This window comes from Chrysochloris asiatica, unplaced genomic scaffold (genome assembly GCF_000296735.1).
Source record: "Chrysochloris asiatica unplaced genomic scaffold, ChrAsi1.0 scaffold00258, whole genome shotgun sequence".
Taxonomy (NCBI): Eukaryota; Metazoa; Chordata; class Mammalia; order Afrosoricida; family Chrysochloridae; genus Chrysochloris; species Chrysochloris asiatica.
Window position 1 is genome coordinate 194626 of NW_006408776.1, and position 15399 is coordinate 210024.

The 15399-nt window shown below is 45.2% G+C and overlaps 2 protein-coding genes across 3 annotated transcripts in view; one reads left to right on the top strand and one right to left on the bottom strand.

Annotated features, from left to right (window-relative positions):
* The window catches only part of DDX54 (DEAD (Asp-Glu-Ala-Asp) box polypeptide 54), a 19403-nt gene extending 18717 nt beyond the window's left edge, over positions 1-686 (top strand). Inside the window, exons 20-21 of one of the 2 annotated variants that reach the window (XM_006874024.1) lie at positions 217-219; positions 438-670. In XM_006874024.1, coding sequence (XP_006874086.1) covers positions 217-219; positions 438-670 — 236 coding nt within the window. Of the gene's footprint in view, positions 1-216; positions 220-437 lie in introns of both variants that reach the window. The other variant, XM_006874023.1, reaches the window with a different exon arrangement.
* Positions 687-1513: 827 nt separating this feature from the next.
* CCDC42B (coiled-coil domain containing 42B) lies at positions 1514-10005 on the bottom strand. Its single transcript, XM_006874025.1, has 7 exons — positions 9950-10005; positions 9475-9580; positions 8664-8768; positions 8084-8284; positions 7259-7480; positions 6886-7044; positions 1514-1576 (listed from the first exon to the last, which is right to left on the bottom strand). The coding sequence occupies exons 1-7, from the start codon at positions 10003-10005 to the stop codon at positions 1514-1516; spliced, it is 912 nt and encodes a 303-aa protein (XP_006874087.1).
* Positions 10006-15399: the final 5394 nt, after the last annotated feature.

Genomic DNA, 15399 nt, shown 5'->3' on the forward strand with positions numbered 1-15399 from the left:
ATTCGACGGCACTTAACAACATTTCCACTTCACAGACAGGGAAACTGAGGTATAGGGAGTATTAGTCATTTGTCCAAAGCCCAAAAGGTCACAGTGGAGATCTGAGCCCAGCAATTTTGGCTGGACAGTAGACACTGTTGAACACTTTGTTGTTGTTAAGAACTGTCAAGTCAGTTCCAACTCACAGTGACCCTGTATAGAATTTCCAAGGAGCAGCTGGTAGGTTTGAACCACTGACCTTGTGGTTCCCAGCCCTGTGCTGTTCCTGCAGTGCCACTCCAGGACTGCACTTGAGCACTGGCCTTTCCTGAGTCCCACTGAGGGCCGGACACAGTGGCCACAGCAGTGACCATAGGGTGGGGGGTAACGGCGAGGGGGTGGTCTTCTGGGAAGAGACATGGAGAATTTAGGTCTCCTGATCTCTGTCCTCTCCACAGGTGCATCCCAGCCCCGCGCCTCAGGTCCCCCCCCAGGCCGCGTGAGCTCTGAGCTGAAGACCAAGCAGGAGATCCTGAAGCAGCGGCGCCGGGCCCAGAAGATGCGCTTCCTGCAGCGTGGGGGCCTCAAGCAGCTCTCAGCCCGCAACCGCCACCGGGCCCAGGAGCTGCGGCGCGGCGCCTTCGGCCGGGGGCCCCACTCCAAGAAGGGCAAGTTGAGGAAGAAGATGTAAGGACTGGGACCAGCCCTAGCCCTATGGCCTGGCCCCACGCCTGAGGTGTCTACCTCCACAGGAGGGCTATTTCAGCTGGGTCTTAAAGGGTGCCTAGGAGTTTGCCAGCAAAACTGGGCAGGCCAGGCCCTGAATTGGCCCCTTGACCACTGCTAAGGCTTCAGTGTGTGCTGGATTTCAGAGCCGTGGCCTAGACCCAGGGATGTATTTTTAACAGAATAAACCTTTATTGAGCACCTGCGGTGGAGCGGAGCGGAGGCTGCAGTCGGTGAATTGTGAACACTCTGAGGGCCCCGCCAGATGAGATCTGTTGATGTCTCCATTTTGCAGATGAGGAAACTGAGGGGCTGAGGTTGCCTTGGTGACTCTTCTATGGGAGAGTTTGTTGTTTGGAGACTGCAGACTAAGAGAGGACAGGATACAAGGGCCTGGGGTCAGAGGGTACAGCAGTTCCCCTCTGGTCAGCCTGAACCTGTGCCCACCACACCTTGAAGCCAGAGCCAGCCCTGGCGTCTTTCTTGGCCCACCAGCCTACTCTAAGATCCCCAGCGGTATGTTTGGGGTCCTGAGAAGGTCATAGGCAGCCTCCAGCACAACCCAGCACAGGGTCTGTAGCCTGGGTCCATGGTGGAGTGGCCTTCTGGGCAGGCTGCAGGCCAGGCCACCTGGTAGATGTGGGACCTGCAGAGACTAGTGCCCCAAGTGTAGCCCTGGCATCACATGTCTTGAGTACTGGCTGTGTGCCAGGGTTGTCTTAGCACCCCATACCATGAGGGGATGAGTTTTGGGAAAGCTACACACCCCAGGCCCTACAGCACCCCCCCTCCCCCCCACTCACCTGTGTCAGGGTTCAGTCTGATGGAGGCTGGCCAGAATGCTGGAGAGATCTTGGATGAACACCTTCACCTGGGGGACCAACGGTTCCAACTCAGAGTGACCCTGAATAGGGTTTCTGAGGCTGTAAATCTTTACGAGAACAATAAACCTCATCTTTTTCCCTCAAAGTGGCCAGTGGGTTCGAACTGCCAACCTTGTGGTTAGTCCAGTGTTTGTCCTACCGTGTCACCAGGGCTCCTCTGTTAAAAGAGGCAGCAGGGAGGCCCCAGCCTGTTTCCTCCGGCCTAGCCTCGGGTCTCACTCCGGTAGTGTTGCCTATCCTAAAGGGAATTCATCATTGCCACCTGGGCACTTTTTCTTCCAGTTAATTCACTCCTGTTAATTTAGGACCTAACATCTGTGTCGGCTCTCCTTTATTTTGTTTAATTAGCTTATTTATTTATACAAATTTTGGAACACTGGATCCACTGCCAAGAACAAGAACTTGACAGGTAATTTACAACTCTAGATGCTTTTCCCCTCTTCATTGTATTTGTTACTTAAATAAACATCTGAGAAGGAAACTTTGTCTCTACCAATAATGGTAACAATAAAGGTAACACTTTCCTTGTAGGGGGAGAACTGGAGAAATAATGTAGTGAAAACAAGGTTGTAAGAGGCCCATGTGCACAACAGAGTGAAACACTGCCTGGTTCTTCACCAGCCTCACAATTGTTAGGCTTGAACCCAGTGCTGCTGCCACTATCGATCCACCTCATGGGGGGTGGGGGTCTTCCTCTTTTTCACAGACCTTCCACTTTACCAGGTACAAGCATGATGTCCTGCAGGGATCGGTCCCTCTTGACAACCTGTCTAAAGTAGGATGTTTTAAGTCCTCTAAAGAGCCTTCTGATTGTTCTTCCAACACAGATTTGTTCTGGCTGTCTATGTAGTCTTTACCAAACGAAATTCAAATGCATCGATTCTTCTACAGTCTTCCTTATTCATTGTCCAACTTTCACATGCATATGAGGCTATTGAAAATACCATGGCTTGGGTCAGGCACACCTTAGTCCTCAAACTGACCTCTTTGCTCTTGAACACTTTAAAAAAGTCTTGTGCAGCCATTTTGATTTCTTGACTGCTGCTTCCATGAGTGTTGATTATGGATCCAAGCCAACTGAAGTCTTTGGCAATTTCAATCTTTTCTCCATTTATCACGATACTGGTCCAGTGGTGAGAATTTTTGTTTTCTTTACATTGAAGTGCAATCCATACAGAAAGGGTGTGGTCTTTGATCTTCTCACGTAAGCATTTTAAATCCTCTTCATTCCCAGCAAACAGGATGTATCATCATCATATCATAGGTTAATGACTCTTCCTCCAGCCCCAATGCCACATTCTTCTTAATATAACCCAGTTTCTTGGATTATTTGTTCAGCATACAAACTAAATTAAGTACGGTGGAAGGACATAGCTTCGGCGCACACCTTCCTGATTTTAAACCATTCAGTAGTATCCTCTTGTGAACTGCCTCTTAGTCTATGTATAGATTCTTCATGAGCACATTTTAAGTGTTCTGGAGCTCCCATTCTTTACTATGTTATCCCTAGCTTGTCATGATCCACACAGTTGAAAGTCTGCATAGTAAATACAGCACAAGTGATATTCTCTGCTTTCACCCACGATCCATCTGACATCAGCAATGACTTTCCTCATTCCACATTCTTTTCTGAATCCAGCTTGAATTTCTGGCAGTTCCTTGCAGATACACTGTGGCAGCCATTTTTGAATTGTCTTCAGCAATATTTTACTTAGATGTAATATTAATGATGTCGTTCAGTGATTTCCGCATTCCTTTGGGTCAGCTCTCTGGAATGGCCACAAATACAGGCCTTTTCCAATCAGTTGGCCAGGTAGCTGTCTTCCAAATTTCTAGTATAAATGAATGAGCACCTCCAGTGTTTCACCAGTTTGTTGAAACATTTCAATTTGCATTCCATCAGTTCCTGGAACTTGGTTTTTTGCCAGTGTTTTCAGTGCAGCATGAACTTCAGTACCATCAGTTCTTGATCATATGGTACCTCTTGAGGTGGTTGAACATCATCCATTTCTTTTTGGTACAGTTATTGTATACCTCACATCTTCTTTTGATGCTTTCTGCCTTATTTAATGCTTTGTTCATGTTGTTGTTGTTATGTGCCGTGGTGTCGGTTCTGACTCATAGCGAACCTGTACAGGGTTTCCAAGGCTGCAAATCTTTACGGAAGCAGAAAGCCACCACCTCTTTCTCCAATTTCAAGTTGAGGCTTGAATTTTTTCTTCAGTTCTTTCAACTTGAGAAATGCTGAGTGTGTTTTTCCCTTTCGTTTTCTAACTCCAAGTCTTTGCACATTTCATTCTAATACTTGACTTTGTCTTCTCGAGCTGCCCTTTGAAACTTTTTGTTAAAGCTTTTTTACTTCATCATTTCTTCCATTCACTTTGGCAACTCTACACTGGAAAACAAGTTTCAGAGTCTCTTCTGACATCCATTTTAGTCTTTTCTTCCCTGTCTTTTTAATGCCCTTTTGTGCTTTCTTCTGGTATGATCTTGATGGCATCCCACCGCTCTTTTGGTCTTGTCATTCATGTCGAATTCATCAAATATGTTCTTAAGATGCTTTCTAAATTCAGGGGGATATATTTAAGGCCATATTTTGGTTCTCTTTGACTTGTTTTAATTTTCTTCAACTGAAGCATGAACTTGCATATGAGCAATTGATGGTCTAGTCCACAGTTAGGCCCTGGCCTTGTTTTGGCTGATGATACGGAGCTTTTCCACTATCTTTTTCCACCAATGAAGTCACTTTAATTCTTGCACATTCCACCTGGTTAAGTTCATGTGTATAGTTGCCTTTTATGTTATTAAAAAAGGTATTTGCAGTGAATTAAGTCATTGGTCTTGCAAATTTCTACTATGCGATCTCTGCATAATTTCTGTCACCAAGACCATTATTTTCCAACTATTGATCCTTTCTCTTTGCAACTTTCACATTGCAATCACCAGCAATTGCCAATATATCTTGATTACATGTTTGATCAACTTCAGACTAAAGAGGTTGGTGGTGGTTGTTAAGTGCTGTCGAGTTGGTTCTGACCCATAGCCACCCGATACAAGCGTTTCCCAGGAGCAGCTATTGAGCTTGAACTGCCGACTTTACAGTTAAAACTTAGCTTTGCAGTCTGGCACATTAACCCACAGCACCACACCAGGACTCCAGAAAGGTTGGTAGACTTCTTCAATTTCATCATCGCTGACTTTAGTGGTTGGTTTGTAAATTTGAATAGTAGTGGTATTAACTGTCTTCCTTGTAGGAATATGGATATTATCCTATCACAGACAGCATTGTACTTCAAGACAGATCTTGAAATGTCCTGTTTGATGATGAATGTGATATTATTTCTGTTGAATTTGTTCCCACCATAGTAAACTATATGATTGTCAGATTCAAAATGGCAGTCCCAGTCCATTTCAGCTAAGTAATGCCTAGGATATCAATGTTTATGCGTTCCATTTGCTTTTTGACACCTTCCATATGGGCTAATGCATCAGACTGCAGAATCGTTTAAACTGCAAGGTCGGTGGTTCAAGCTCAGCAGCTGCTCCTTGGAAACCCTATACAGGGTCTCTATTGGTCGGAATTGACGTGATGGCACTTCACAACAATTTTCCTAAATTCATACTTAATACATTTCCTGTTCTCATTATTAATGAATGTCTGTTTCTTGGAGTGGCACTGTAGGATAAGTACTGGACTGCAAAGTTGGTTTGAAGTGCAAGATCAGTGATTCAAATCCACCAGTCACTCCTCGGAAACCCTATACAGGGTCACTGTAAGTCGAAACTGACTCCGTGGCACTAAACAAGAACACCAGCAGCTGTTTCTCCTCATTTTGAGTTGTGCTCCATCAATAAATGAAGTCCTGAAAGCTTACTCCATTTTCATCACTGTCAACTGTACTCTGAGGAAACAGCTCTTCCCCAGTTGTATTTTAAGTGCCTCCAATCCTGCAGGGCCGGGGGAGGCTCATCTTCCAGGGCTAGACCTGATAATGCTCTACTGCTATTCATGATTTATTATCTTCTGACCCTATATCTGGCACGGTTCCACTGCTATTAGGGATTTCAATGGGTAAACATTCAGAAGTCGTCTTAGTTTGGAAGCTCCGCTGAAACTTGTCCACCATGGGTGACCTTGTTATTTAACATATTTAACATAAATAACATATAACATATGTTATTTAACATTTAACAGGGGACCTTGTTTAACATTTAACATAAATAACAGATAACATGTTATTTAACATATTTAACAGGTGACCCTGTTATTTAACATATTTAACATAAATAACATATTTAACAGGTGACCCTGTTATTTAACATATTTAACATACAACATATTTAACAGGTGACCCTGTTATTTAACATATTTAACACAAATAACATATATGTCATTTAACATATTTAACAGGTGACCCTGTTGTTAGTTAAGCTATGGTGGCATAGCTTCCAGTATCACGGCCACACGCGAGCCACCACAGTATAACAAACTGACAGACAAATGGTAGAATGAAAATAATGCTATTACGGAATTGCAGCCACCTGGCTGGAAGGTGTGAGACCCAGGCCTGGAGATAAAACATTTAGCTACTAACAACAACATCTGTGGTTCAAACCCATCAGCTCCTCTAGGAGAAAGAAGAAAGCTATATGCACCTGTGAAATTTACAGTCTGGGAAACCCAATAGGTCAGAATTGACTCCACAGCACCTAACAGTAGAAACAACAAAGGCATATTGACTCCTGTCAGTTTGTCATGCTGTAGGGTCTTGTCTGTCGCTGTTATTGCTGGAAGCTATGCCCCTACTATTCCAAATAGAAGGGTTACCTGTAGTGGACAGGTTTCAGTGGTACTTCAAGGCTAAGACTTAGAAGAAAAGCCTGGCAATTTACTTCTGAAAATCAGCCATTGGAAACCCTATGGATCATAACGGAGTATTGTCCAACTCAATTGCTTTGGATATATGCTGGGAGTGAGTGGTTCAGGGATTAATTTAAAAAGCAACTCCCCTAGTTTCTTATAAATGCTGCTACTTGTTTGAGCTATGGATGTAGGGAGGAAATGGGGGCTCATGGCCCCACACCAGGGAGAGCAACGAGTCCCAGAGAGCCGATGTCACCTTCCTTCAGACCACAGGTCACTCACTGCATCACCATCAGAATTAAGACTGGAACTCAGAACTCCCCAGCCATGCTTAACCGGGAGAAGGTGCCGCTCAAGGTGGGATTTCCAGTACCACGATGTTTCTGATACGGACGTGTTAAGGGGCTGGAGGTGACACACAGGGACCCTCACCTGCTCCAGCTGACCCTCAGTGTCCTCCAGGTCCAGGGCAGGGGGCTGCTTCTGGTGCTGGCTTACCACCTGGAACAAACTGAGTGCTGCCATCCTGGCCCTTCCCAAGAGCAGGGTTTTCTCTGCTGCTGTGTTCTGGATCTGAATCCACTTGGATTCCTAGTGAAAAGCCCCGGTCCTGACTGAGGATTGAGCTAGCATCAGGAGGGCCAGCACTTCATCCCCACCCACTTTACGCCCAGTCAGACGCAGGCTGGTTCTGATTGGACCCGCCTTCTGTGCCGCTGCCCCTACCCGCCCCCTGTTAGCATCACTCCTCGCATTCCATTGCCAGGTGAGCCTGAGGGTCGCCTATCCGCGTTGGCAGCCCTACCCAGTGCAGGGTCCGTTCTTGGGCCTGTTCCAGGCGCTCCTGCAGCTGCGCACGCTGCTGGCTTTGCCGCAGCACCTCGTCCTGCCAGGTGTCCCGCAGTCGCTGCAACCTTGCCCGCGCCGCCTCCAGCTCCGCCAGCTGCTCACGCTCCGTGCGCCTCAGCACCGCCTGCGTGTCTGCCAGGCCATCGAAGCGCGCCACCAGTTCGGTGACCTCCTGGAACTGGGGTGGTGGAGATCAGAAAGGAGCTCACAGGGAGGCAGGAACCTGTGAATTCGAACATCCTGCCCTCCCCAATGTCACGTGGCCCTCTTCTCGGAGCCTCAGTTAGCCTATCTGTAAAATGGTGGATCACCCAGTCCTGGCCCAGAAATCGTGGTAGCAGGAACCAGAAGGTCTGAGATGAAAGCTCTACAGCTATCCACCAATCGAACCCAATAAGCTTCACTCGCTACCTTTTAATTTTTATCCTTGATTCATTCGACTGATGTTTATCAGATGGCTGGGACCACCCCTCCCCATCTGTCTGATAGAGTGACCTAGAGAAGTTAGTTTTCGGAGCCTCAGTTTCCTCATCCGTAAATTGGAACCGACAGCAACAGGACCCACTCACTTCACTGGGCTGTGGGAGGAATCAAGAAGAACAAAATGTGTCCCTGGCGTACTGCTGAGGTTCAGTAAGTGGCTAGAAAATGGGCTCAAACCTAGGAACGGTTGAGAGGAAGGCGCAGGGCCAGGCAGTGTTTCGTTCTATTGTACACACTGTCGCTATGAGTCCAAAGCCGTCCCCGAGGCCACCCAGCGTTGCACGGTGCTGAGGCTCACCTCGGGCAGCTGCTCCAGCACTTGTTCCAGCAGGCGCGCGAAAGGCGCCAGGCGCTCCACCCTGAGCTGCAGCCGCGCGCGCTCTCGCTGTAGCTCCTCCAACTGGGCGCGCAGCCGCAATGCCTCCGCCTCCTGGCGGCCGGCGCGTTGCCGCTCCTCCCTCGCCCTGTTCAGCACGCGGCTACGCCGGGCCTCAGAATCCTGGATGCAAGCCAGCGACAGCGAGCCTCAGGGTTCTGTTTGCGGAGCTCGCTGCCTCCCCGACAGACAGACCAGGAGCCAAATTCAGCTAGGGTGTCTGATATAGGTCCTTCACATCCCCCCCTCTGTTTTAAAAAATACTGCAAGCTATGCATATATACTTCCCACCACTCTTTAGTAGAAGGGGCTTCAAAAAGTTTGCGGGGGGAAAAAATAAAAAAGAAATTGAAAGATAATGAAATGTTTGCACACATTTTTGGATGACCCTTCATATTACTAAGCCCATTTCTTTTATTTAAGTGACTTGTCTGGCCCCTAACAGGGTTTTGAGTTTGTGAGCCTTTTGATCCATCCTCCTCCTCATTCATTCCTCATCTACCTGTAAGAACTTGTCAAAACGGAAAAAGGACCCCTTTAGCTCCTGCTCCTTCTGTTCCAGCTGTTCCCTGCGCTGCTGCAGGGCTGCCATCTTGTTCTGGAATATCTGTATGTGACAAGAGGTGTGTGTGTCTGTTTGAAGGTGCAAGTCAACTTGGGGGGCTTAGATTCACACTTAACTCCTTCCCTCTATTGTCCCTGTTCTTGTCCCTGCCACCCCAGTCAAACTTATTTTAGTCCAGGATAAAGCCCAAGCGTCTCCGGCCACCATGGGCTCCCTGCCCTTCTCTGGGCTCACCTCACCTTCTGTCTTATCTGACTTGACCTCTCTACTTTGTCTTCACCGTCAGAACTTTGCACATGCTGTTCCCTCTGTCTGTTTCTTTCTCTTCACCCAGCCCACTAAGCTGGATAAGCTGACTTGCCCTTCAGCAATTGGCAAGGCATCACTTCTTCCAGAAAGCCCTCCTTGACTACTCCTGTGTGTTGGGGCTTCCTCTGGGCTCCCACAGTTCTTGCCCAGTGCTTTCCCCATCATGGCAGTCACTACCAAGACACGTGTCAGTCTTCCTTTCTAGACTGTGATGTCCATGAGGACAGGTGCGACCTCTAAAGCCCAGTCCATAGAAGGTATTCAGTGCATGAATGCTGGTTTGCATCAGTGACTGATCACTTGATCTCCATTTCACAGATGAGAGCGCTAGCAGCTAGTAACTTGTGTCTATCCCTTCCCACCCCTCTTCTAACTGCCCAGTCCACCACTCCCATATTTTGTCTGGTGCCCCAACGAGTCTCAGGAGCCAATGGTTCACCTCTTTCTGTGCTTTCAGGCCTCTGTCTGCGTCTGCCAGCTCTTGCCTCTTCTCCAAAAGCCTCAACACCCGGGGGAAGTGATGCACATCCTGCTCTAGAATCTTCCTGGGGGGCGGGAGGGGGTGAGGCAAGGAAGAAGTGGAGGTTAGGGAGGCAGGAGTCCCCCTCAAATTCCTCACAGCATGAGGGAGGCGAGCCCTCAGACTTAACTCCTTCCCAGATAGTGTGAGTGATTTAATCTCAGCTCCATGTTAGCAGGTTGGAGACTCGGACTATAGGTCCAGCACTAGCTCTGATTTCCTTGGGGAAGCTCAGAGTTTCTCTCTGACCCCTCAGTTTCTTCTTTGTGAAGTAGGCCAACAACTCACAGTGATCTGTCCCAGGAAGCCAGAACTCAGGAGTGGATTAGGGGCTGCACCATCCCACGTGCTCCTGCCCTTCCTCCAGTTCACTCCTCCGCTGTAGTCCACTCACCTCGGCAGCTTCTCTTGTAAGGCCAGGCGGAAGTATTCCTTCCAGGGCACGGCCATGCTCCAGTCTGCACTGGTTAGGATTCTGCAAATGCTTCGGACGGGGAGTTTGCTCAGTACTCCCAGAAGGCAGTGAGCAAGCCTGCCCAGGTTGCCTGGGCAACCATAGACACAACATTCCATTTCCTGGCTGAGGTATAGGGAGGGGCCCTTGGAGAGGGAATCCTTGAATTCTGGATCTGAATCAGGGGACCTCTCTTGCCTCATTTGAGGCCTCAAGCCCTATCTGGTTAAGGTTAGTATTAGGGGTAGGGGTAGGTGTAGGGTTAGGTTTAGGGTTATAGTTATGTAGGTGTAGAGTTAGGGGTAGGGTTAAGGTTAGGGAAAGAGTTATGGGCAGGGGTAGGCTGAATGTAGGATAGGGTTAGTGTTAGGGTTAGTTTTAGGGATATGGTTAAGTACAGGGTTAGTGTTAGAGTTAGGGGTAGGGGTATAAGGCGATATGAGTCGGAACTGACTCCACAGCACAGCACCACCATCACCACCATATCTAGAAAAAGAATGATGTGGAATTGACATAGCAACCCAGAATAGGCAAGGATTTTCCAAAAGAGCTTTGCAAGCAGGCTGAGAGAGAGCAACAATCTGGCCTGGAGGAGGAGAGCAGGGGACTCCAGGAATGATCCATAGAAAGAGTATGATTACTCAGACAGAAACTGTTTAGACACACATTTTATGAAGTACATTGAATGGGGAGGAGATAGTCTCTTCAATAGAAGGAGCTGGCAGAACTGGAAATTGATATGAAAATGATTGAAACAAGACCTTTATCTCACACCATATACAAAAACCAACTCAACAAGGATTAAAGACCTAAATGTGACTCCCAGAATTTTAAAGATCATCAATGAAAAAATAAGGACAAATTTAAGGGCTGTAATACAGGGCACACATATACTACTAAACATTGTGAGGATTGCACAAACAAAAGAAGACAAAATAGATGATTGGGACGTACTAAAAATTAGAACCTTATGTACATCAAAGGATTTCACCAAAAGAGTAAACTGGGAGCCCACAGAGGGGGAAAAAGTCTTTTGTAACAACATATCAGACAAGGGATTAATTTATAAAATTTATACAAAACTACAACACCTCTACAAGAAAAAGACAAATAACCCAGTTAAAAAATGGGCACAGGACATGAACAGACACTTCAACAAGGAAGACATTCGGGCAACCAACAATCATATACAGAAATGTTCACTATCATTAGCCATTATTGTTGTGGTTATTAAGTACCCTAGAGTTGGGTTCCGACCCATAGCAACCCTGTATAGGGTTTCCAAGGAGCAGCTGGTGAACTTGAACTGCAGGCCTCCAGGTTTAAAGTGGACTTTGCAGTCCAGCGCATTAACCAATAATGAGATACCATCTCACACCAGCAATAACAGCGAAGTTCAAAAAAGCAGAGGGCAATAAATACTGGCAAGGATGTGGAGAGACTGGGACCCTCTTACATTGCTGATAATAATGCAAAATAGTCCAACCATTCTGGAAATGGTATGGTGCTTCCTCAGAAAGTTGGAAATAGAAATATCTTATGACCCAGCAATTCCTTTACTTGGCATAAATCCACAAGAAATATGAGTCAGAATATGAATAGATATATACACACCAATGTTTATTGTAGCACTATTCATAGTAGCAAAAAAAAAAAAAAAGGAGACAGCCTAAGTGCCCACCAGTGGAAGAATGAATTAACTGTGGTACATACACACAATGGAATATTATGCTACCTTGAAGAATAACAAGGAAGCTGCAAACTACCACATAACATGGATGAACCTTCAGGACATTATGCTGAGAGAAATCGGTCACTCACAAAAGGACACATATTGCTTAAGACCATTATTGTAAAAGCTTAAGAAAAGATACCCATAGTAAATGAAAAGAAAAAAAAATTTTTTGTTGGTTACCAGGGGTGGGAGGGAGGGGATGGATACTAGAACACAGGGGAGGGGATAGACACATCATAGTTCAGGTTTTGGGGAGGGCAATACACAAGAAGAGGGAGGGGAATGGAAGAACAAGGTAGATAGGGGAACACTGAGGCAGGTTTCCATGGGCTAAATCAGACAGAGGTAAATAGTGATGTATGCTCAACCTTGAAACAACAGGGCTCTGTGATACAGGGATTGAAGCACAGTCTGAATGGGTAAAAGAGGGGAAATAATGTTAAGATGTTTGACTCTTATGAATATTGGTTCCCTTGCTTTCTGTTGTAAAATAGACACTTGAGTGGGACAGAAAGGAATCTCGGGAAACATGATTACAGAAAGCTTGTAAGTCCGTCTTCAGCCTATAACTGATTGGAATACTTAAAAGAGGTGCTAGAACGTGCCAGTGAAATAGGCTTCTTGTGGAGCCTTTGTAGTGTATAGGACCTTAGGTGGAATCCTGAGCCCCTTCCAGAACCTTCTGAGCTGGGACAAATATTACTTGAAAGGACACGCAGATCAGCCTGGAGCGGCTAGAGGAACAGAAGACACTTCTTGAAAGAAAGACCAGTAGGAAAAATCGAAAACAAAAACAGCAGTCTGATTGGCTACAATCAAGCAAGTTGTTTGCAGAGGAGCCATCAAGGCAAGCAATTAAGTCCTTCAGGACAAACCCTTCTCCAAGACTGAAACACAAAGGGAACACACAGGTAGCCACATAAGCTTGCTGGTGACAAGTTGGTCTACTGGTGAGTGGAAGAGGGGAAAAGGCAGCAATGGAGATATGGGCTAAGTTCAACCACGTTCCATAGATTTCCATCGACCTGGAGATGAGAGAGAGAAGAGGAAGGGCTGGTTGGTCTGAAGTGTGGTGAGACCCGAGGACTCCTAAGCCCATGGACAAGGACCTAGCCACAGAGGGTTAGAGCTCAGAGCGAAGCATCTAGCTGATATGAAGTGAGGGGAGATGCACAAGAATGCCCAAACTTGCAAATAGTACCCATTTAACCTAGCTTCCATGGCTTGATGATCAGAACTTGAATAGAGGAAGATAAAGAAATTTGATAAAGGAAGCAAGTGTAAATTGCTACAATTTGATAAACTTGACCATACTAATGGATGTAGTAGCTGGAAATACCAACTGAGAGGGAAGGAGTCTTCATATCAAGGATCAAACCTATTCCCTCTGTACACAGAGTTGATAGGTACAAGCAACTTAAACATTGGCTACCTAAAATGGGGTTGAGGTGCTATAAGGCACAAGAAGTCCTGTTGTGTGTTGTGGGTTAATGTGCCAGATTGCAAAGCCCATTTGAACTGCAAGGTCGGCAGTTCAAGCTCACCAACTGCTCCTCGGAAACCCTGTACAGGGTTGCTATGGGTCAGAACTGACTCGTTGGCACTTAAAAACAACAACAAATAAGGCACAAAGTGGCTTAAAAGTTTTCAAGAGGGCGTTTTGTTTCAGAGTGTGCAGGGGATGATAGAATCTGAATAGTTTTCATCTTGTTTAGATAGGTCTGGTGAAAGGAGATTGGAATATGATTCTTATGATTCAATAGTGAGTAACTTTTATCAAGGTGAATTGCAATTGTCACAACTGCAAAGGTAGAAATTTTGTAACAAAAAGGGAAGGAGTAGTTAATCTTACAGTCCAGGATCAGAGTATCCTAGGACCATCAAGGGAGAAGAGTATGAGTTGAATATGGGACCCTATCCAGAGAAGCAGCAACACCAGAGATGGAGGCAGAGATGAGGACATGGAGAAATAGAGCAGCTGAGGGCTCTAGACTCATGGAAAGAGAAAGGCAGAATGTGTCCTTTGATTATTTAAATGATTATTTATTCCTGAGTGTTTCTGAGTGCAAAACCAATATTCTTCCATGTACACTATCATTCAATTAGTAATAAAAGCTTGTTAATTATAATTATAATTAATATTTTAAAAATAATTGTAATTAATATAAATTATATTAATTATAATTATAATTAATAATAATAATAAACAAAAACAAAAGCAAAAATGAAAACAAAGGCCAGTGCTGATCCCTCAGTTCCACACCAGGTTGATGTTAAGTGCCTTTGAGTTGTTCCGACCCAATTGGGACACCTATATACAAATGAACAAAACCCTGCCCGCTCCAGCACCATCCTCACAATTCCTTCTATATCTGAGCCCACTGCTGCTGCCACATTGCCAGTCCAGGTAGTTGGAGGTATCCCTCTTTTTCACTGTCCTTCCACTTTACAAAGCATGATGTCCTTCTCCAGCTCCCTCTTGAATGATATTTTGGACATATAAGAGAAAAAGTCTGGTCATCTTGGCTTCTAAGGAACATTCTGGTTGTACTTCTTCCAACACAGATTAATTTGTTCTTCTGGCAGTCCATGGTACCTTTAAAATTCTTCGCCAACAATCCATCTCAAATTTACCAATTCTTCTGTGGGTTTCCCTATTCACTGTCCAGCTTTTACATGCATATGAGACTATTGAAAATACCATGGTTTGGGTCAGGCGCACTTTTATTCTCAAACCAACAACTTTGCTTCTGAACACTTTAAAGAGATCTTGTGCAGCAGATTTGCCTAATGCAATAGCCATTTGATTTCTTCAGTTCTGTGGGTCCCAATAAAATGTAAATATGATTTAAAATGCACATTATAAAAATACATTTTAATATATTGAAAAAAAGAAAAAAGAAAAAAGAAAAGAAGAAGGCTTTATACCACCTCTCTGAGATCTCTCTAAAAAACATTAAAATGAAATCTTATGGCCTCAGTTCCACAACCAAATTTAAAATCTCAGCAGCTTTGCTCTCTGGCACAATTTGGTTATACTTTGGTGAAGCGGTTTTCCATAAAAGATTGGGAAGTTATCTCTGTCAGATGGGAAGTTTATTCATAAAACCAGTGTCCCATAGGAGAGATGCAGCTATGCTTAACTTTAGCTCCATCTCTGACTAAAAGATGAATTCCTTTTCTGGGAGATTATTTCCTACAGCTCTGAAGATAAAGAAAGTGTATAAACAATTAATGTTCTTCCTTTAAATAAATCATACACCATCTCACAAAGGAGGCAGCTCTTTAAAGACTTTTTGTCTGTACAGGAAGCTAACATTCTGATAGGTCTGATGTAGGGCATGGGTGTGGGGAAGGGTACATAGGATCCCTTTGAGGTTATTGGAAGATGAGATTGAAGGGTGTTGATTGAGATTGCTGTACCATCATTCACTCCAGCCTGCTAACTGTCCCAGAGCACAGCACAATCTTGTCAATGACAGTCTGTCCAGGCTGTTTGTCCTGCCTGGGATGTCTTTCTCCTCGCTGTCTCAATTCAGCCTTCTTCCTTTTTTTTTTCAGTTGTATCAATCAATTTACATGAAATATTCAGAACTGGAAAATTCATAGACCCAGAAAAGTAGCTCAATAATTGTATAGGGATGTTGTTGTTGTT

What these genes read in the sequence shown, in the direction of transcription:
- CCDC42B (XM_006874025.1), bottom strand. Translation starts at nt 10,005, where the DNA reads ATGGCCGTGCCCTGGAAGGAATACTTCCGCCTGGCCTTACAAGAGAAG. An exon ending in AAGAACGGACCCTGCACTGG is followed by an intron (nt 7,045 to 7,258) that starts GTAGGGCTGCCA and finishes GCTTTTCACTAG; the next exon opens with GAATCCAAGTGGATTCAGAT. An exon ending in CTGAGGGTCAGCTGGAGCAG is followed by an intron (nt 1,577 to 6,885) that starts GTGAGGGTCCCT and finishes TTGGTCCCCCAG; the next exon opens with GTGAAGGTGTTCATCCAAGA.